General features: G+C 55.9%; 1 protein-coding gene across 1 annotated transcript; it reads left to right on the plus strand.

Moving 5' to 3' along the window:
- The first annotated feature begins 2,294 nt into the window (after window positions 1-2,294).
- MLXIPL (MLX interacting protein-like) lies at window positions 2,295-21,937 on the plus strand. The gene is made up of 17 exons (XM_006889682.1): window positions 2,295-2,593; window positions 5,933-6,039; window positions 11,732-11,814; window positions 11,964-12,053; window positions 12,354-12,398; window positions 12,746-12,947; window positions 13,092-13,172; window positions 16,135-16,304; window positions 18,865-19,402; window positions 19,630-19,697; window positions 19,777-19,927; window positions 20,031-20,143; window positions 20,232-20,351; window positions 20,467-20,594; window positions 20,679-20,802; window positions 21,466-21,595; window positions 21,819-21,937. Exons 1-17 carry the CDS (start codon window positions 2,295-2,297, stop codon window positions 21,935-21,937), a joined length of 2,568 nt encoding a protein of 855 aa, XP_006889744.1.
- The last annotated feature ends 344 nt before the right edge of the window (window positions 21,938-22,281 follow it).

The following is a 22,281-nucleotide window of genomic DNA, read 5'->3' on the forward strand; positions in this document are numbered from 1 at the left end:
CTCGATCCAAGCCCAGCTCAGGGGAAAAGCTCTTGAACCACAGACAGCTCAGAGGCTTTCCCCTGAGGACAGGAGGACAGAGCAGAGTGTGGTGGGGTGAGCTGAGGACAGAGAGAGCAAAGGCTTGGAACCAGGAGTGGTTAGAGGTGTGGCACCCCGAGAAATTATGGATTACACCAACTTGTCTTACAGGGAGAGAAACAGCTCCCAGTGTAGACAGACTTAGTGAGGGTCCTTCATGAAATTAGTGATGGAGTAAGGATCAGGTCAGGACTCTGATTAAGACCCCTGAAGAGGTACTGGAGAGAGAGAACGAGGAGAGTCTTAGTTAACTCTCTGTGCCACCTCCTCTTAGTGCCCAGTACCCTTTTTACCAGACAATTGCCAGTCCCTGGGTGACCAGTGTGGGGTGCAGAATCTTTTGAGACCCACAGACCAGGGAATTAGCTAGCCAGGTGCATAAGGACCTTGTCACTTCCTGTACCAAGGATCCCCAGCGAGCCGTTTGGGGTGGACCATTCTAGAGGAGGCACGTTCAGGTGGATGCTGGAGTTCTCGGGACTTGGCACAGATGGGCAGGGTGAAGGCTTCCCTGACGAGTGAGCAACTGAGGAGAGCCGCTGGGGCTTCTGGGAAGGAGAGCTAACTGGCAGGGGTAGTGGGCACCTGGGTGGGGAGGTGAGTGGAAGGCTGGCCTGTGTATGGCCTCACCAGTTCCTGGAGACCCTTGGAGCGCTGCCATTGCGATTTCTGCATCATGGCTTTTGTGACCCTGTCAGGAACTGGAAGGAGCACTGTGGACCTCTTCCAAGCCCGGGTCAACCAACTCTTCCCCTTTCACTCATGTGGTCACCGCATGTGGCCGCCACACAGAGGCCACATCTCTGGCAGAGCCAAGGGAGATGAGTCCTTGTCATCAGGCCTCTCCTGCCCCCCCCCCCCCAAGGGACAGCTCTTCTAAACCTGGAAGTGTCCTTCGGGTCCTGCTTTTATCACTATCTCCTAGGAGACACTGGGGTGTGTCACTGTTCCCATGGGCCCCAAGCGTACCCTTGAAGTGATAACCTCACCTGCCTCAGAGTATTGGTAAAAGCTCCAATGAGATGCCAGGTGTGACTTCATTGACCTAGCAGCCTGCTTCTAGCTTAAGAATAGAACACTCCAGTGTGGGAAGAAGTGGACGTGTCAGGATAGTGAGAGGAGGGGGGACCCAAGGCTCCTGAGCAGACAGCAGCCAGGGGCCTAACAGGGAAAGGTGGCTAAGGCCAGCTGGTCACCTGGCCCCTCTGGTAAGGACCCCATGTAACCTCTTGGGACTCACATGGCCTGGCTCTGCCTTTTCCGTGTGTGTGTGTAGTGGGATCATGATGGAACTCAGAGTTCTGGGAATGTGCCACAGATCGAGCCCCTTATGTGAAGCACCTAAGTGAGAAGAGTGTGGACAGACTGGGGGAGCAGTTACACTGTGGGGCTTAAAATCAATGCCACAAATAAAAAATGCACGGAAATTGTTAAATAGGAAAGTAGTTTTACTCTGTAAACTTCCACTCAGGTCACAATGAAAAGTTAAAATAAGCAAACTAATAAAATACAATAGTATTTTATTGTAAGTCAGTCTGGTCCATTATACGGGAGGCAGGTTAGAGTGGACGCAGGAGGTCTCGTGACTTGGCACAGATGTGACTCGCCACAGAGGCGAGTGGAAGGCTGGCGCAGTAACAATGGAAAGTTAGTGAGAGGAGGGGGAAAGACCCTAGAACTGAGCGAATGAGTGGCCAGGGAAGGCAGTGGGATAGTAGATCAGGGAGCTGGTGATGCGCTCACAGGTGTGAACGACTGGCAGTCGACCCTTCAGAGACCGCTCTTGGGAGCAAGGCAGGGAGGGTTCCATAGGGACTGTGGTCACAGCAGAACTTGTAGTTGTTGGTGTACCATGGAATTCACTCAACCTTACGCACAGCAGATCTGAACCTCTCCAGATCCTGTCCCAACCTCACGACCTCCGCCGCGCGCTAACCCATTGTTGCAGTTTCTGTATCGATCCCTCTCATCAGGGGACTCCAAGCTCCCAAACTCCCTTCCAATTCCCTCTCAAACCCCTCAGAGCTCCCAGTTGATCTGCTCACGCTCTCCAGATGCCTGGCTGGCCCTGACACTAGCCCCGCCCCGCGATCGTGGTGCCCCGCCCACCAGGCTGGCCTATCAGGACCGAGGGGGCGGTACTATGCTAATGAGGCCGGGCAGGCCGTGAGAGCGGCTTAGGCAGCTGGGGGGCCGGCGAAGCGGCCGCAGGGATGGCTTCGTCCGGGGCGCTGGCCGGACTGGCCGCCGAACTCCCCGGCCCACGGGTCATCCCGAACCCGGACACGGACTCCGACACGGACTCGGAGGAGCCGAGCCTCCGACGCAGCGCGGGAGGGCTGCTCCGTTCGCAGGTCATCCACAGCGGTCACTTCATGGTGTCGTCGCCCCACAGCGACTCACTGACCCGGCGGCGCGACCAGGAGGGACCCTTGGGACTCACTGACTTCGGGCCGCGCAGCATCGACCCCACACTCACCCGCCTCTTCGAGTGCATGAGCCTGGCCTACAGGTGAGGGTGGCTCGGAGCTGGCCACCTCGGCCGTCCGTGGGGTGCTCCGCGTGCAGGGGTCCCAGACACCCCGCGCAGTCCGTAGCTCTGGTCTGTGTCTGATTTGGGGAACTCGAGCCACAGTCTGAACAATCCTCCTCTAGCCTTCGCACCCCCTGATTGCCAATGCTCATCACCATCACTCCTAGCCCACCCCAGTATGGGCTCTCTGTCCACCAGGAAATGCCCCTCGCGCTCCCAGCACCCTCCAATCTGGGGACCGCTCCACTTGACCCCCTGCAGCCCCAGGATCCCTCACGCAGTTCCCGCACTTGGCATCCCTCTCGGCTGCCGGTGGTTGACCCAGTCCCAAGTCCACCCTCTTTTGCCAGCGCACCTCTTGATCTGCGAGGTCAGAGGTTGTGGGAGGAGGGTGTTCGAACCCGCAGCGAAGGGCGCAGCGCGGCGAGGTGCCCCGCTTCGGGCCTGCAGAGGGTGCCGCAGGCCATGCGGGCTGTGCAGGGAGGGAAGGTCCCGGCTCATCAAGTCCAGGATGGAGGCCGAGCGCCTGCCACTTCCCAGGACCCCTGCTCTGCGCGTTACCGAGCGCACAGGCAGCGCCAGACCCCCTCTTTACGCCCACGTCCCCCGGGTAGGGCGCGAACCCAGATCCTGGCCCAGTGCCCTGGAGCAAAGTTCCCCGGAGCAAAGGGACCAGGATAAATTATCTACTGAGAACTTTAGGAGAGAAAGGGAGCTTGGACGGCCTTGATCTTTTCACTATGCAAATATCTTTTTTCTTGCTCTGTGGTGCCGCCTCCCCTTCTGAGAATCCCTGTCTGCGAAACCGACCAGCACCTGCCGCGGGGAGTGGGAGCTGGAGCTGCGGGGGCCTGCAGGGGAATGCTACCCGCCCCTGTCCCGCGTGGCAGCGACCCCATTGGCTGCAGGCGTTGTAACCTTGGCCCACAAGCTCTGGCCCTGGGCCCAGGTCCTGCTGCAACCCGATCTTCCCGGGCGCTGGTCCTATGTGGAAAGTTCAAATTCCCGTCCTCTCTTACCCCTTCCCCCAAAGATCACGGGACGGCCCCAGACAGGGCATCTCAGGTCCTGGTACACCGGTACACCGGATGTGGCTACCCCTCCTTCCTGGCTCTCCCTGGGGTTCCCTATTTCCCACCCTACCCCCCATTTAGCTGCCAATGTAACGGCTACTACTATAACTCTAGTCTCACTAGACTGGGAATGACCAAAGGGGAGGTTTAGGAGAAGTGACAAGGTAGGAAACAGAGCACCCCAGCCCTGGAACTACGTCTCTGAGGAGCTGATTGGAGGGTGGGCCGCTGAATGGAGAGGGCTGTTTTCTTCCCAAACACCCAGAACAGGAATGCTTTCTGCTGGACCCTGGATGGAGGGGCTAAATGACAGGGATGGAGGGGGCTTAGTACCCAAGGAGCCTTCGGTTTCCCCACGTGCTAAAGGAAAATTCTGAGTCCCCATCAGGGACAGAGAGTTAGATCTCAAAGGTCCCTCAAGGATAAGGGTTTCTGGAAGAGAAAGGATCTGGGAGCCAGAGTGTCCCAAGAGAAACTTATCGGGCAATGTCCAAATGTGAAAGGAGGTACTGGCAGTGCTGGCCAGAAAGCCTGGGCACCTTGGCCTCTGCCGCCAGGGCGCCCTGGGCCCAGATGGACTCTCCCAGGGAGGCCTGTCCCCCGTGTGGGAGGAAGCCCCAGAGAGGAGCCAAGCCAGCAGATTTTCTTGGTCAAGGCTGACAGGCCTCTAGGACTAGGAGCATTGACAGGCCCCTGTCAAGGGTACTACACGGGTAATTCCTGTCCTGGGTGGGGAGTGCTGGGTGACAACTGAAAAAGGCACCCATCCCCATCGGTCACCAGAAGCTCTTGAACCTGACCCTAGGCTTTTCTGCTGGGCTCTGGTATTACCCGTGTCTCTCCAGGCTCAGCCAGGGCCAGGGCAGTGGAGCAGAGATGGCAAGCTGTTTGGGGTGGGGCCCTGGATGAACCAAGTGAACTGAGAGGTTGCTGGGACACAGGCTGGGGAAACAAACCCAGGAGTCTCCCCTAGGTGCCACCAAAGAAGTTGGCCCAGGAAATGTCATTGTGCACCTCCCTCCGTGTGTCCTTTCTGGGCAGATGGTGTTTATCCAGCTCCAGGAGGGAGGGGACCAGCCAGTGGGCCAGGGCACTGGGCGCTATGTTCTATTTGGGTAATGAGGCCTGTTGTCCCCTGGGCAGCTGTCCCCCTCCTCTCCCTTCCTAAAGTAAACATGGGAGCTGGGAGACCAAAGAGGAGAGGGGGCCCACACAGGAGTCAGGCTGCCCCCTCTGCCCACCCCAGGATCTCCTACCTCCCATTAGAGAGCAGACCTGGCTTGCCAATAACAAGCCTTGGGGGCTTGCCAATAACAAGCCTTGGGGCCTCAGTCTTCCTATCTGAGCAAGGGCTAGAGAAGGTGGGTCAGCAGGGACTTGAACTTGTGGCTTGTAGATGTGGGGAGGGAGAGACCAGCAAGCGTGTGAGTGCCTGAGCCTTTTGTTTCCTGGGTCAGCTTCCCAGTGGCACCAACTTGGCCTGTGTCCAAGGGACCCTGAACAGAAGGCCTGTCCCCGCATAGAGCACCACTGTCCCTTTGACGGATGGTTAGACCTTAGACCCACCTGTCTCCTTGTCTCATGTACATTCCAGGAAAGGAGCCCACCTTCCAGCTCAGCTGATAGATTGTCCTCCAGAACTCTGGACAGGGAGGACAGCAGAAGGGCAGGGAGGAAGCTGTGCTGCTCAAAAGCCCCAAGTAGTAATGAAAGCCCCTCTCCACTTCAGCTAACGTCACCTACCCCCACCCCCGGCCCCACTCACTCTGGGCCTAGAGGCATAGAGACTGATGTAGCTGACATAGCCTGAATGAGTTCCCACCTTGTGATCCTGACCACGTTCTTCTCCCGTCCTGACCTCAGTCTCCTTAAGTAAGAAATGGACCTGAGAACCCTCCCCAGCCAGCCCAGGAGATCAGCCTCGGTTGACTATTGGGCATTGTGGTCCCAAAGGCCGAGCTGACGAACAAGTTCAACCCTGACTGGAGTTCTAGTAGTAGATTAATAAGCAGGTCACTTCAGAGAGCCCAAGGGCCGCCCCTGGGGACCAGGGAGAACATTTTAAAAATCTAGCTGTCAGGGTAGGAATTTCAGACAGGTTACATTGAAGGACAAGACTTGGGGTAGAGAGGTTTCTTATAAGACCCCCCTGTGACGGAAAGAATGGAGGACCAGCCCCTGTAAAGACCCCCAACATATACTTTCTCTGCTACCACCCTGACCCAGCCCTTTCCCCCCCCAACAGTGGCAAGCTGGTCTCTCCCAAGTGGAAGAATTTCAAAGGCCTCAAGCTGCTCTGCAGAGACAAGATTCGCCTCAACAATGCCATCTGGAGGGCCTGGTATACCCAGTGTGAGTGGGCATGATGGGCCTCCCCAGCCAGGCAGTCCTCTCCCCAGCCAGAGGGCACTACATAGGGGCTGCCCAGGAAGACCTTGGGACCCTGGCAGTGCACGTCTTGGGGAGACCAGGTCCTCAATGCCAAGACCCCTGAATGGTCTTTGATTTACAGAGGGGTTTAGGGAATGTTCCTAAAGGGTGCACTCCACTGTGAAGCGAGCCCAAGCATGGGTCACCCTTCAGAAGCCCCGAAGGTGAACCAACCTGTGGGGTCAGCTCACAGCCTCGTCAGGGGCCTCAAACACCAGGGTAGAGGGCGATGTTAGGCACACGCTAGGCCAACCAGCAGTATCACTTTACAACCGGGACAGTGAGAATCCCATGCAGGCTTCTCAGTCCCCCATCAAACCCTTGTCGATCACCCAACAGACAGACATACAGCCCTGGAGAACGGGGAGGAGGGGACCCTAAGGGCCATATAGAGTGCAGGTGAAAGGCCACATGATCTGAACCTGTATCACCCAGAGCTTCCTCTGTCCCTTGCTGGCTGTGCAGCTAAAAACAAATTGCCTAACCTCTCTGAACCTGTTTCCTCATCTATATGCAGAGGCCGGTGGGCCTACTCTTCAAAGCTGGCATGGGATTATGGGTACAAAAGGGCCTCATACACAGCTGGCACTCAATAAATGATGCTTGAATCTGATCCGTCCTTGAGAAGGTCGCAGTCATTTGGGTAGGCAAGCACCCCCTCGTGGCAGGCCAGCAGGGGCCTTCTGTTGGAACCTTGTCCCTATGTGGGAGTCTAGCACACAGCTCACAAGCAGTAGTCTCTGTACTAGCATGTTGGACTCTATCCGAGCAGAGAGGGGGGTGTGTTCTTTTGGTTTCTATTCATTTCTCTGTCCAGAACTTTCCTAAATCATCTCATTTAAGGCCTCCTACACACCCTGGATGTCAATAACCCCATTTTATGGATGAGCAACTGAGGCCCAAGAAACAAGGGACTTGTTCAAAGAGCAGATACGGAGTAGAGCTGGGCGGCCTGGAAGGCCAGGGCTCTCAGCTCTGAGCGGGCACGACTTGACTGCCGCCAGCTGACTGCTTTCCAGTCCTTGGTGAGAACACAGCTCTCCGAGCCTCTGGGACTGTAAGTGAGGCTTCACCCTCAGATTATCTGAGTCCCTGCTGTTTCTAAGAACTTGCAGGATGGGTCCTGGCCAGACCAAGGAGCCAGTGCCCTCCTGGGTCTCCAGCTGATTCCTGTCTCCTCTAAAGGTGGACAGGATGCATAACCTTCATGCTGCAGGAGGAATTTTTAGTGACAGCTGAGGTGTGACCCTCTCAGGATCCTCACCCAGACCCTGGTTTCTAATGATTGCAAAAGTTGCTGGCAGGACCCCAGGTTCTGGGTTTGAGCCCAGCACCAGCACTCTCTCCCTAGCCATGTGCCATGTGACTTTGGGAACATCCTCTACTTCCTTATGCTACAACTTGCTCCTCTGCAAAATGGGAAGACTAATGTCAGGTCACTGAGGATTTTCTATAAGATTATACACGTCTCTGAACAGGCCTAACATAGAGAGGGACTACCGATGGGCTTATTATGATTTTTGTGGCATGGGCTGGCCCTTCTATGAGGGGTGGGCTGGACCAGGCTCTGCCAGTGCCACGATTAACCCGAAGGGTCCACTGACTTGTGCCCCTTACTTGAGTATAACCTGAAAGGACGTAGTTACCTCTTTAAAGGATCCTAGACTCCAGGGTCTCTTCCTTTGCTATCTCTCCACACCCTCAGCCTCCTTGGAGTGCCCTCAGCACATTGCCTCTCTCCTGGGCTAGGACCTCTCCAGTTGCTTCATCTCACACTGAGTGCTTTCCTTATCACGGGGCTAAATTGGAAGGTCCGGATTCATCGCACAGGCCCATCCATTCCTGCAGAGATGCAACGGGTTAGGAGGCTGAGTGAGTGCATGCCCTTATCAGAGCTGTAAAAAGGCCTCTCTTGGCCCCAGGAAGCCACATCGTTGCTCCTTTCTGAATAGAGAATAGGGTCTCGAGGTAGAAGAGGGCCCACTCAACCCTGATCCTCTGGGGGCAACCACTCTTTTTCTTGCATTTAATTCCCAGCAGTTACTTTTGGAGACCTTCCTTGGTCTAACTCCCCCAGGGTCCAGACACCCAAGGGCCACCTCTTTGAGTTTTCATCTGAATGACCAGGACAAAGCCTTTCCCTCAAATCTCATGAATATTTGGTTTAGAAACTAGTCCTTGGGACAGAACTTTTGTAAATGAGACTTACAGTCTTAGGAAGTTTCACATGCCCAGGATTCTCATTTGCCCCAGAAGAAGTCTGTCAAGGCAGGACCGTCCCCATGGACATCGTGAAGGAACTGGGATCTTCATTTTGATCAGGGCTGCCAGGGAAAGTCACTTTGTGTGACACTCGGACTTCTGCGACCCAGGGTTTGGGGTGGAAGGTCACTGCTCCTGCTTCCCTCTCAGTGGAGAGATACACTCTTGCAAAGAACTAGATGGTGCAAGAGGGGTGAACAGGGCCCAGGGGTCAGGCAGGTGGGCTTCCTGGAGGAGGTGCTATCTTGAAGGTGTAGTATATGTAGAAATAAAGGAGAACAAGAGGGCTTTCCATCTGGAAGGAGGTAGAGGATGGGCTGCAGGGGCTGATATGTGGACTGGCTCCCAAGTGGGACACTTGAAGGGGGTAGAAAAGTAGAAGAAGCAGAGGGGGACAGCGAGAGGGGCTTGAAAGCTAAGCTAAGACATCTAGACTTTCTCTGGAGGGTGTGGGGAGCTGGGAGTCAGCATTTTAGTGTGCCCTGGGTTTGAGAAAGAACTGGCCTGGCCGCTGAGAAAGGTGGGCTGGAGTTAAGAGAGGCCCAGGTGAAAAATGACACCAGGTCAGGGGTGGCCGGGAGAAGGTGGAGGAGAAGGCCTTATGCGGCTAGTGAGACTGGGAATGCTGGAAATGAGTGCGGTGTTTGTTGGCTGGGACACAATTCAGCATCAGAGCAATCGGGGGAGGCACAGTAGGAGGTGTGTTCCTAACCTTCCCAAGTGTAATAAGCTTTGGGACATCCTAGTGGGGACTGGAACCCGAACGTGTAGCAAAGTGAGAGAGGTTTGAGGGTGGATCCCAGAGAAGGATCAGTAAGACACGACCAAGAAGGCAGGAGAACAAAGAAGGTTCTGGAAGGAGGTGGATCTTGGGAGGAGTTCGCTGAGGTAGAGAAGGTAGCTGAGGAAGAGCCACAGAACGAGGACCCTGAGTTCAGGAAGGGGTTGTGGCACAGGGATACCCACGAGCCTGGGAAAGGGAGAAGTGTTAGCTGCCACGTGTTGACAACTCTTCTGGAGTTTGATGGGGGGAGAAGGAGTGCAAAAGAATGGAAGGTTGGAGTAGCAAAAGGAAGGGACTGGTTAAGAAGAGACAGAGACAGGGAAAAGATTCACGAGAACACACTAGACAAACAAAGAAGATAAAGGCGAGAACCTGGAATGTGTCTGTGGGTAAAGGGTCTTGTGAAGGTGGCACAGTGAGGACATCTGATCACCTCTAACTGCACCGGGGGCGGGGGGGGGAGAGGATCAGCATCCATCCAAATCTGGTTCCTGTGAGGGTGGAATGTCAGACATGCCTCTGCGCTCCCATCTTTCTGCTAATTCTGACACTAACATCCCTCCCATGGCGCTAATCTGCTGGGCTCTGTTCTTTGCAATTGCTACACAGAACTCACAGACAGTACTTATGGTTTTGGGGTTGATTAGGGAAATAGCCGGTCATAATTCAGGTTCAAGAACGACTCATGATACAGTTCAGGACAGCCTCTTCTCATCCATGCTCGCCACCAGAACCTGCCTTTGTCCTACTGGACGAGTTACAAAGTTCTCTATCTCCACTGGGTACCTATCAGGAGAGCTAAAGAGCTTTGTAACTTGTCAGAGCAGGGCAAGACCTAGCAGATCCTGCTTGTGAACATGGATGAGAAAAGGAAGTTCTCTTGAACTATATCCTGAAGGTTCTCGAGTTTCTCATTTGATGGACGAGAAAGCCCCCTCCACCATCCTGAGCTGGTCCCCTGCTTCTGTTGCTGCCATTTATCTGCTGCTGCTGCTTTCTCATCATCTCAGTCACAGCTCTCTGTCTCCTGGGTCTTGGAGGTTCCCAGCATAGGGACTCCAGCTCCAAAGGACATGCTCCTTTCCTGTCTCTGATTCTCAATTCTTCATGATAGTAGGTCCACCTTTCCACCTCAGAGATGGTTCATTCAGAGCCTAGCGAAATGGCAAAAAAAAACTGACCAATCTCTTCATTAAGTTTTCATATACCTTATTTGCAGGGTTCCACTCCTATTAGAGCTCTGGTGGCCTAGTGGTGAGAAATTGCACTGCAATCCCAAAGGCATGCAGTTTATATCCACCATTGCTGCATGGGAGAAAGATGGGCAATCTTCTCCTGTGCAAATTTACTGCCTCTGAAAACCCAGTGGAGGCTTAGCTCTAGGTTGGTTCCCACTTGACAGCACACAACAGTAATAACCCCCACAAGGGTGTCATATGCGTATTTGGCATTATTAGAATGCTGTTCAGTCACCCTGATAGGCTGCAAGCCCCTCATTTGCACAGCCCTCCCCAGTTGTTTGGTGGGAGTTACAAAGACTTTGGCTAGAAGGGCCATATTAAGCACCTCATTCTAAGTACCTCAAGTTAAGATCAGAAACCAGGAAGGGGAATGAGGGCATTGGAACAGGGGGGGGGCGCAGGTAGTCAGAAGTGGACCGTGGTGCTTCTCTGAGATGGGGGGGTGGGAAGTGTAGAGAAGGCTGAGACTGAAGACCAAGTACTCTGGGGCTTCTGACCTGTAGGTCTGATCCAAGACCTTCTTGTGGCCACTCTGGTCCCATGATCCCACTAAACAACCACTGTCTATGCACCTATGAGGCTCCCAAGGCACAGAAGGTAGGGGAGGTTCATTGAAGTCAGCTCCGAAGAGGGTGATAGGCAAGGCTTAGAGTAGGAAGGAGGGCTTCCTGGAGGAAGTATTACTTAAACTGGACAATAAAGACTAGTGGGAGTTACACTGTCCAAGGGGTGACACCAAAATGATTATAAAATTTTTGTGCGGTGTGTCAGGAAAAAGTCATTATAGTTTTTAAAATGTATTCTTTTTATAGAACTATTCCCATAAATAGTTTTAACAAAAGTTTGTCTCACTCTGCTGACAAGGCTAAAGTCTATGCTAATTTGCCTTTTTAAGTTAACTTCTCTTACTCTCGGGTCAGAGCTGTCATTATTACCCAGTTACAATCATGCTTTGATTCACGTGGTTTCCTCTACCTGTCCCTAATGTTGTAAATGATAATGTTATAATCCAGTGTAGAATGATTTTGCCATGATTTTTAGCGTTTACATAATTGAAGATAATATTCATTACGTGTAAGCAATTGATAGCTACACTTATGACATAGTGTCCTGATTAAAGGTGATCTAAACATGACTAAGGAAGGGTTCTGTATGGTTGGGGTGGGAGGGGGGCACGAGGGGCGGCAGGTGATGCCCTGAGTTACCGCACTGGGTGTCACCATACCATGGACACCATTGTAATGAAGACTGGGCAGAACTGTGTTGTGCGTCACTCGAGTCCCAGTCGGTGTGGCCGCCCTCTGACCAGGACACCTCCTGTCCATAGATGTGGAGCGGAGGAAGAGCCCCGTGTGTGGCTTCGTGACTCCCCTGCAGGGGCCAGAGGCTGATGAGCACCGGAAGCCAGAGGTAGCAGGGACATGAGCTGGGGCTGGGGTACCCACTCACCTGTACCCACCAAGCCTGGTCCTGTCCCTGGGGCCCGCAGAGGGGCTATCCCAGATTTGGGGGTACAGAGCTACCCCCTGGCATTGAGATCCCTTCCTTCCCCTCCCCAGGCGGTGGTCCTGGAGGGGAATTATTGGAAGCGGCGCATCGAAGTGGTGATGCGAGAGTACCACAAGTGGCGCATCTACTACAAGAAGCGGGTCAGTGAGCCCCCCACACATTTGCTCCCCGCCGCCCACACTCCTGCCTCACCTAGCCCACCCACCTGTGGCCGCGCTGCTGGAAGAAACAGCACAACTTTCTTTGTAAAGCCAGCCAACAGCGCCACCACGTGGCCGCGGGCGCTCCTCGCAGCCTTCTCACCTGGGCGGGTGCATCTGAGCGGGAATGGGGAAGCCCATTGATCTGGGTGGAAGGAGCTAAGGAGAGGGGGCGGGAGGCCTTGAGATGTTGGAGGAAGAGACAAGGCAGCCAATGTCCAACTCTATGTGTCCCTCCAGCTCCGTAAGTCCAGCAGGGAAGGTGATCTCCTGGCCCCCAAGCAGGTGGGTGTTGCCTGGCGGAAGACAGCTGACCAAGAGGTGGGCAGGGCTGTGGGCAGGAGGGTGCAGGTGCGATGCGTGGAGAATGAAAGCGGCTGCTGACCCTCTGGTTGGGCTCAACCCCAAGCCTGTGGGTTGTCTGATCAGGAGGGACCCCAACAGGAGACGCATGGAGGTTAGCTCTGTAGGAGTCCAGCCCAGCCCATCTGCTGGGGGGAGTTGTTAGAAGCCAGTGAGGTGTCACTGGGGAGAAGTGACAAGGAATTGTGTGTAGAGAGGGCTGTGGCTTCCCAGGCCAGAGAGGTGGGGGCACATGACCCGCTGTGCTTCTCACTGCTCTGTCTCCCCAGGCGGAGGGGGGGTGGCGGCCGCCGGAGCGATGGTGCGAACAGCTCTTCTCCAGCATGATGCCCGTGCTGCTGGGGGCCCCCGAGGAGGAGCCCAGTGGGCGGCAGCTCCTGGACCTCGACTCCTTCTTGTCCGACATCTCCGACACACTCTTCACCATGACTCAGCCCGGCCCTGCGCCCCTGCAGCTGGCCCCCGAGGATGGTGAGGGCCTGTGCCCAGAAAGCGGGATGGTGTGGGAGGGTGAGGCTCAGGCCTGAGAGGATCCAGGGAGCTGAGAGACCACGGCTGGGGGGTGAGGAAGGGCAGTGCCCCCACCCCGAGTCCACCCCACAACTGTCCCCACAGCCTACGTCGGCAACGCTGACATGATCCAGCCAGACCTGACGCCGCTGCAGCCCAGCCTGGATGACTTCATGGAGATATCAGGTGTGGCAGGCCCCTGCGGGGTGCTGGGCGGCCGGACTGGGCAACTTCTCACAGCTCCTTCCTTTGGGACGAGGCCTCAGGCATGGGCAGGCCCCATGGGGGCTCTAAGCTGTAGGCAAAGAGCCTCAGAGGAGAGGGACTTTGACTTATTTGGATTTATTTCTTATTTATGCAATACATTTGAAAACTGTTTATTAAGGGAACTTTCCAACAAGTAGAGAGAGAAGGAAAGTAGGCCAGATTAGCCCCGAGCTGCCCTCATCACTCCAGCATCTGCCAGCTGTCCATCACCCTGGCTTCATCTCAACCTTCACCACTCCCTGCACCCCTGTTACCTCCAAGCAAACCCCAGGCATCACATCTCGCAGTATATTTTTTAAGTGTTAACTTCCCTGTCTCCCTCTCCTGACCCTGGTCACTAGTTTGCCTGGCTTTGTGCATGTCTCCAGGGGTACTCCTCTCTGTGTATCACAAGTGGCTTACATAAGAAGGACTTATGCTGCTAATGCAAAGGTCCATGGTTCAAAACCACCTACTGCTCCATGGAAGAAAGATGGGCAGTCTGCTTCTTTTTTTTTCTCTCCTTTTTTATTATTATTAATTTTGTTATTTTTTTAATTTTTATTTTATTATTGTGTGTGTGTGTGTGTACCGTCAAATCAGATCTGACTGGTACAGGAGGACATTGTCCCTCCTTCTCCAGCAGAGCATCTGGTGGATTTGAACTGTGGACCTCTGGGATTGCAGTATACCTTCTTGCTATTATTATTCATTTTCATGAAAGGCTATCTGCTTCTGTATCATCACCTGTGCACGAGCCATCTTCGTGCTCTTTCCCACCTAGCTGTCAGCTTTAGAGACTGTCCCCACAGCTGGGACTTCTGGAGGCCAAATGGACATCAGGCCCCAGAGGAAGGTCCCTAGGATATAGGGCTTTGAGTCTGTGACCTCTTTGCTCCTCCCCAGAGTCCTGGGCCTGTCAGTCAAGAGGTGGAGACCTATGGGGCAGGGACTTAGGAATGAGGAACCACCCCCAGCCCTGGGTGGAGGTAGGGGCTCCAGGAACAGAAGTGTTGATGGCAGTGTCACGGGAGCAGGCCACCCTGGTGGGGCAGCCCCCCTGTCAGGGCTCACGGACCTCGGCCACAGGTAGGAGCCCAGCTGACCTCATCCCAAGCTCTGGGCAGAATTGGGCTGGGCTTGAGAAGCCAGGGAGGCTGCTGGGGTGGGAGCAAACTGTGGCATGGGGACACAAGGTGGCTGTGTCAAAAGCTAAGTGTGGTGGGGCACAGGGAACACCCCACCTTGGTCTTGCTTGGTGGCCCCTCCCCATGAGAGGGAACCAGGACTGGGAGGGGGCAGCACTCAGTGAGCAGAGGGCTTGGCGAGAGGTGCGCAGGAAGGACTCAGGCAGATGGCATGTCAGTGAGGGGGAATGGACTTGAGGGGGGACTCGGGGTTCAGCAGGTGGCTGGGGTCTCCCTGGGTGTCTGGGGCTAGGAGGTGATGTCTTTCGGTGACTTCAGAAGGTTGGAGGGAAAGCGTGGACACCCGATAGGAAAAGAACGAATGGCACGTTCATCCATGGGTGGACAGCGGACAGGGAGTGGCACTGTGGCCCTGGCCAGGCCAGGCCTGAGGACAGCGTGGGGGTCTAGAGCCTCTGGAATCCAGTGATGAGGCTATAGTCCTGGACGAGTGACTTTGGTCCAGTCTTTCTGTCAAAGGGAGGCAGCAGGACAGGCGGGAAGGTCCCCTGTGACCACACAACCCAGGAAGCACACACACATACACGCTCCCTCAGACACAACAGAAGTGGGCCTGGAGCCGACTTAACTCTCACCAGCCGTGTCACAGCAACGTCAGATAATAATAGACCCCAGGACGGACATACACAGGGAAACAGACCGTGTGCAAACCACACGGGCACGTTCAGCCACACGCCAGCCCCCGTGTCTTCCACCAGAGTCACATGTAAAGGTTTGACCCCCTGCCAGGCTTAGATTTGAGGTGGTCCCACCTAACCCCCTCCTGATTCTCCCTTGCTCCTAAAGGGAATTGTGGCCCACTGTCCTGGCCAGAGTTGGCCGAGGAAGGAGCGTGGAGCTGGGACCCAGTCAAGGTGGACTTGGGTCTGGTCAGCCTAGCCTGGTCAGGGTCAGAGAAAGGTGCCCGGAAGGGAGCGGGTGGGCGGGCGGCACCCAGGCCCGGGATGTGGTCAGGCTGCAGGCTGCTGCTTCCCAAAACCAGAATAGCCCGGGTCTTACACAACCCGCACCCCGATCAATCTGGCAGCCCGCCACGCTGCCAGTGTGTCCGAGGTTTCCAGCAGCCCCTTGATGCTATCCCTCCAACAAGTGCACCCTCTGACTCCTGACCATCACCCCATCAGACCCCCGCATCCCACTCCAAGTCTCACCCATTGGTCTTCCCACAAGGCTGCCTGTTCCAGACCTCTGACCTGACCCTCTGACCTCTTAACTCACCCCTTGAACTCCTGTCAACCCCAGCGCCTTCCCTGTCCACACTCCGCCCCGGGACCCACCCTGGTCCCTTCCTGGCATTCTCTCAGTTGTCCCCCTTTCTGTGCCCCCAACAGAGCTGATAAGAAGAGCAGGCCAGGGCACTGCCAGGTCTGGGGGTGAGAGGGCCTCCTGAGCCAAGTGTGGGAGCCCAGCGGGAGGGCTGCTTCCGGCCGTCTGTGCTCACGCGCGCCTCATCTCCCCATCCCACTCAGACTCATCCCACCCAGGCCTTGAGTCTGCTTCCCCCAAGTGAGACAGAAACGCCCCCAGTTTCACAATCGCCTGTGGAAGCCGTCCCCCCACCCTGTCTGCAGGCCCCCACCCCACGCCACCTGCCCAGCTAGAGGAGAGGGCGCCTGGCACCCCTCTGTCCTCCCCTCCGTTGGCCCCTTTGCCTTCGTCTTAACTGCTACCCCCCTGTGTGGTCTGTATTACAGATTTCTTCACCAGCTACCTCCCACCACCGACACCCACGCCTTCAAATTTCTCAGAGCCCTCCAGCCTCGGCCTCATGGCTGACCCCTTCTTCAACAGTGGCGTCCCGAGCCCGGAGGTGCCTCCTGTGACCCCATCCGGCATGGCCCACCTCTCAGGCAACCGCTTACAGGTGAGCTCACCCACCCCACCTGCCTTGCCCTGTCCACTTCACCTGAACACTAGCTCCTGTGTGCTCTGTGTCCAGGAAGTGGTCACCACACTTTCCCAGGGCCCAGCCCCATGCTGGCTCAAGCTGGGGCCACTGGAGGGGACAGACGACCCCGTCCCTGCCTCACGGAGAACGTAATACAGTGGTGAGGGAGGGAGCACAGAGCTGACCCTGCTGAGGGCTGAGGTGCTCACAGACTTCCTGGAGGAGGGAGATCTCTGTGTTGTGGGGAATGGTCGGCTTTGGGAGACAGGAAGTGATCAGAGGGCAAGATAGCAGCAGTGTGAACGAAAGCAGACACAGATGAAACCAATAAAAATATTTTTTAATTTAAAAAAAAAAAAGGAAAGAAAGCAGAGGCAGGAAGGCACCTGGCCGGAACGTTTAGGAAGCAGTCTACGATTCTGGCTCAAGAACCCCCCCCCGCCCCCCGTGCAGTTTAGACACTGCCTCACGCTGCCACGCGAGACGTCGCTTCCCTCCCTCCGACTTCAGGGGCCAGGCTGCTCCGTGGAAGCCAGGGGGACATTGGGCCTGTTATCAGGAGAGGGTCTGTTCCTAGGGAAGGACATCATGCTTGAAAAAAGTCGAGAGTTGGCAAAGTAGAGGAAGACCCTGAACGCGGCGAGCGGACACAGTGACAGCCACAGTGGGCATGGGCACTTGATGAGTGAGGACGGCGCAGGACTGGGCAGCGTTGGCTGCTGAGAGTCGGGGCTCACCCAGAGGCAGCTAGCGTGTAGTTGACAGTTGGGGTGTCTCTCTCCTCCACTGGCCATGGGCTCTTTTCTGGAAAGGCTGTGGCAGCTTGCATCCCCTGTGACGAGCACAGTCAGGAACATAGCAGGCACTTGGCAAATGGCTGACCAGTGTAGAACCAAGAGCAGGCGGATAGGCACGCTGGCAAAGGCTGAATATGGAAGAGGGTGGATCCAGGTTTGGTAAATACGTGCATCAGTTGGTGGCTGGTTGGATAGGTGAGCTAATGGGTGGATTTTTATACACTTATATCTATAAATTTTATAAAAGATTATATTTTAGGGAACTCTGGTGGCCTAGTGGCAAGAAGCTACACTGCAATCCCAGATGTATGTGGTTCGAATCCACCCGATGCTCTGCTGGAGAAGGAGGGACAATCCCCTCCTGTACCAGTCAGATCTGATTTGACGGTACACACACAAAAAATAACAAAATAAAATAAAACTCTTTAAAAAGATATTTTATATACACTTATATATTCAGCCATTTATAGATATATGTGTATAAATGTAAATGGTGAATGTATAAATGTTGAGCGGGTAGATAATCATAAGCACGACATCTAAACAATACTTAACTGCATACGCAAAGGTTGGTGGTTCAAACCCACACAGCGGCTCTGTGGGAGAAAGATCTGTTTATCTGCATCCATAAAGATTCCAACCCATCCAGAAAAAAACCAGAATTCCAACCCACAAAAACCCTGTGAGGGAACAATAAATGTGTGTATGTCCCCATAAAAAAATATGAGGCAGTTCTGTGTAGGGGTCACTAGGAATTGAAATTGAGCAGCACCCGAAAACATGGGTGGGTAGGGGGATGAAGGAGGAGAGACTCTTATTCCTCCTGTCTTGTTGGTTTTTGTTTTGTTTTTATTTTATTATTTTGTGTGCGTACCGTCAAATCGGATCTGACTGGCACAGGAGGAGACTGTCCCTCCTTCTCCAGCAGAGCATCTGGTGGATTCTGTCTTTTTTTGTCGATCTTGATTCACAGCAAGCCTTCAGGACAGAGTGGAGCAGCCCCTGTGGCTCCTCCCAAGGCTGTAAATCTTTTCAGAAGCAGAGGTCTCAGCTCTGTTCCTTGGGACAGCGAGTGGGTTCCCACCTCCATCAGCTGAGTGAACCAGCTGAACGAGGGATAGAGGTTGGATAAACTGATTCGGCTGGTGAAGGGAGAGAGATGAAGGAGACTAGCTGGCTAGCCTGTTTACTGTTTGCTGTTGAGTCGGGACCAATGCACAGCTGACCCTCCAGCAGGTTTTCAGAGGCAGTAAATCACACGGGAGGAGATTGCCCATCCATCTCCCTCGGAGCAGCTAGTGGATTTGAACCCTGTGCCTTTGAGTTTGTAGCACAGCTTCTTACCACTAGGCCACCAGAGCTCCCTAGCTAGCTAAGCTTGGAGGTAAGAAAATGAACGGCTAGGTGAATAGATGGAGAATGGGAAGTGGGTGGAGGACTAGATGGATGCGTAAGGAAGGGATTTGGTAGATGAATGGATGAGCTGGGGGACTGATGGTCTGTCTCATGCCTGATGTGTGTTCTGGTCCAGGTGTGTGTGTGTGTGTTCGTGTGTGTGTGTTCGTGTTCTGGTCCAGGGGTGTGTGTGTCTCTGTGTGTGTCTGTGTGTGTGTGTGTGTAAGGGGATATTTTCCTGACCTCTCTCTCCCCAGTGCTCAGCACAGGAGGATGCCTGGTGGCTGCCCAGATCAGCATTCCTCCCTTCTGAGTGTCTGTCCTTGTGTCTTTCCCCTGACCAGGCTCGGAACAGCTGCCCTGGCCCCTTGGAGCCCACTACCTACCTGAACTCAGATATCATCCTTCCTGAAGACCTCAAGTCCAAGCTTCCGCCCCCTCCCTCATTCTCAGCCTTCCCCCACTATCCCACCCAAACCAAAGTGCCAGGCCTGGAGCCAGCCCGCTTCCCTCCCGTGCCTCCAGCCCCTGCTTTGCTGCGAGAAGAGCCCCTCTTTTCTCCCAGGTTTCCATTCGCTCTTGCCCCTCCAGCCACAGGAGTGTCCCCACTGGCTGCACCCACAGCCTTCCCACCCAGCCCGCAGCCTGGCTCAGGCCGTGCCCCGTCCTCCTTCCCATGTGAACTTCTGCCTTCAGGGTATCCGGAGCCTATTTTGGGGCCTAGGTTTGCAGTGCCCAGGGGCATGCGACCCAAAGGCAAGCCCCCCACCCAGTGTCCTAGAAGGCAGAAGTCCAGGCCCCCCACATTGGCCACTGCCACTGCCAGTCCTCCTGCTGCTGCCGGAGGGCCCAACCCCTGCCTCACACAGCTGCTCACAGCAGGTAGGCTTGGAGGCATTGGGCCTCCCAGGGCAGACAGGACCTCTGAGTGGAGAGTGAAGGTTGAGGAGGCCCAGCTTGGGGAGGGCTTGGGGGTCGCAGGCAGGGCAGGAATCAGGGACATGGACCACAGACCCAGAGCTGTGTGGGCTACTGGAAGAGAGAGCTAGGCCTTGAGGACAATGGGGTTAGGGTAGCCCCAAAGCCCTCATGGTCCTACCTGTCCACAGCCAAGCCTGAGCAAGCTCTGGACCCGCTTCTTGTGTCCAGCGCCCTCCACCAGTCCCCAGGGTCCCCGGTAAGATGGCAAGCACTGGGAAGCGGGGGTGAGCCTGGGGGGGCTTCACCCCACAACTCTTTACCCGTTTCTCCTCCAGCAGGAGACGGTCCCTGAATATCCCTGCACCTTCTTTCCCTCCACCCCGGTGCCTCCACCACCTCGGCCACCTCCAAGGCCAGCCACACTGGCCCCTCCCAGGCCCCTGATTGTCCCCAAAGCAGAGCGGCTGTCACCCCCAGCACCCAGTGGTAAAGAGGAGTTGGAGGGGTTAGGGAAGCCTCGAGGACGGAAGGAGGAGGGGGGACTGCGTCTGTGTTGGTCTGTCTGTAGGTCTGTCTGTTCCTGTCACAGGCGGTGAGAGAAGGCTCTCTGGAGAGCTCAGTACCGTCCCAGGCCTCGGAAGTCTGAGCATCTGCGTTTCTCCCACTCAAGCCATCCTAAGCCGGGGGCGACCAGACAGCAAGGTGGGCTCCATGCTCCCACCCCAAGATCCATCTGCTACCCCCTGGCCTCCCAGGATCTTCCTAGGCTCACCCACTGTCTTCCCCCAAGAACGAGACCCGCCGTATCACGCACATCTCTGCAGAGCAGAAGCGACGTTTTAACATCAAACTGGGCTTCGACACCCTGCACGGGCTGGTGAGCACACTCAGTGCCCAGCCCAGCCTCAAGGTGAGCCGTCCGCCCAGGCTGACACCCCCAGAGCCAGAGCCTTAGGGTACCTGCCGGGGGGCCACCCAGGAGTCTCAGGGTGGGGTAGCATTGGGACCTGAGCCTCACGTGGCAGGTGAGCAAAGCAACCACGCTGCAGAAGACGGCCGAGTACATCACCATGCTGCAGCAGGAGCGCGCGGCCCTGCAGGAGGAGGCCCAGCGGCTGCGCGACCAGATCGAGGAGCTCAACGCCGACATTAAGTAGGCTGGGGGACCGGGAGGCAGGCGCTGGACACTGGAGCCATGCCGCCCGCCTCTGGCCCCTCACCCACCCATGCCCCCCAGCCTCTGCCAGCAGCAGCTGCCTGCCACCGGAGTGCCCATCACACACCAGCGCTTTGACCAGATGAGAGACATGTTTGATCACTACGTCCGCACCCGGACGCTGCACAACTGGAAGTTCTGGGTGGTATCCTTGCTCAGACTCGGAGCCCAGGGACAGCAGGGGAGGCCCCAGAGGCCAGGCAGGGGTCTCCGTCCAGGTCCCATACCCCAGCAGAGAACAAAACTGAAGGAACCTCAGGGTGCCTGCTGGAAGTCCCACTGGGCAGCTTGGAGGCCCCAGTCTTTGGGTGGGAAGCTCTGGCGGTCTTGTGGGTGAGGAATTGTACAGCTGACCCAAAGGTTAGCACTTCTGGTGGTCCGAAGCCACCAGCCACTCCGCCGCGTGAGAAAGATGGGCAGTGTCCTTCCATGCGGTTGACAGCCTCTGAAAACCCTCTGGAGGGTCGTCTCCAAGTCAGTTCCAACTCGATGGCAATGTGTTAAGAGACTTTGGGTGGAAAAGAGGGGGCCTTGCCCCTTTGCCCTGGCTCTGGGGTCCAGCTCTTGCCTGAGCCCAGCATGGATCCCAGGGGTAGGACCGTCCAGCACAAAGGGCCATGGAGGACCCAGAAGGGAGGCTGGGAGCCAGAGGAGCCTTGGGAGGCGCCAGTGCTGTAACCGGAGGCCTCAGGGGGCCAGGTTAGAGGGGGCCAGGCCCTCCTCCAGGCTGGGACGGGTGTCGGAGTGTCATGTGAGGCGGGTGGGGCTGCTGGCTGGACCACAGGCCTGCTCCTTGACCCGGGCTCAGTTCAGCATCATCATCCGGCCTCTGTTTGAGTCCTTCAATGGGATGGTGTCCACAGCCAGCCTGCAGAGCCTCCGCCAGACCTCACTGGCCTGGCTGGACCAGTACTGCTCCCTGCCTGCACTTCGGCCAAGTACGGGAGCCACTGCCCACCCCACAGAGGGCACCCTGCTCGCACCCCCGTGCCAGCCTGCTTCCAACACAGCCCAGGGATGAAGCTACCCCACCGTGCCCTCTGGTGGTCCTGGGTGGGGCTGACAATCTTGCCAACTAGTTCTTCCCCCCTCCCTTTGTCTTTCTGGTTGGGGGTCCTCATCCCAGAAAGTGAATTAATATCTCCCTCTCCCTCTCTCCAGCTGTCTTGAACTCCCTGCGCCAGCTGAGCACATCGACCTGTATCCTCACAGACCCAGAACGCATACCTGAGCAAGCCACACGGGCAGTCACAGAGGGCACTCTGGGCACACCTTTATAGTGCTGGCCAGGCCTGTGGCTCACTCAGCTGCCCTGGGGCTGCTGGCCCTGGGTGTGGGTTCCAGGGACAACTTCTGGGGACACGTCTCATGTCCACGCTTGGCTGCCTCCTCCCAAGCAGGGCACAGTATGCAGTTGTCCCACCCCCTGGAAACACGGGGCAGGGGAGAGCTGAATTCTGCTCCCTGCCCCACCACTAACACTGTGTAACCTCAGGCCGCATGGATTCCCTCCCTTCCTTGGCCTCTATTTTCCAGGCTGTAAAATGGGGGTGGAGAAGAGTCAGCCAGAAGATTCTTCAGGCTTTCCCAGCTGGGACACTTGGGGCCCAGCCGGGCTGGTCAC

The sequence above is a fragment of the Elephantulus edwardii genome, unplaced genomic scaffold (assembly GCF_000299155.1).
Source record: "Elephantulus edwardii isolate Elephantulus edwardi_28Jun2011 unplaced genomic scaffold, EleEdw1.0 scaffold00080, whole genome shotgun sequence".
NCBI classification, from domain to species: domain Eukaryota; kingdom Metazoa; phylum Chordata; class Mammalia; order Macroscelidea; family Macroscelididae; genus Elephantulus; species Elephantulus edwardii.

Coding starts and splice junctions, on each gene's coding strand:
- MLXIPL (XM_006889682.1), top strand. CDS start 2,295: ATGGCTTCGTCCGGGGCGCTGGCCGGACTGGCCGCCGAACTCCCCGGC. Junction 20,352..20,466: donor GTGCCCAGCCCAGCCTCAAG/GTGAGCCGTCCG, acceptor CTCACGTGGCAG/GTGAGCAAAGCAACCACGCT. Junction 21,596..21,818: donor CCTGCCTGCACTTCGGCCAA/GTACGGGAGCCA, acceptor CCCTCTCTCCAG/CTGTCTTGAACTCCCTGCGC.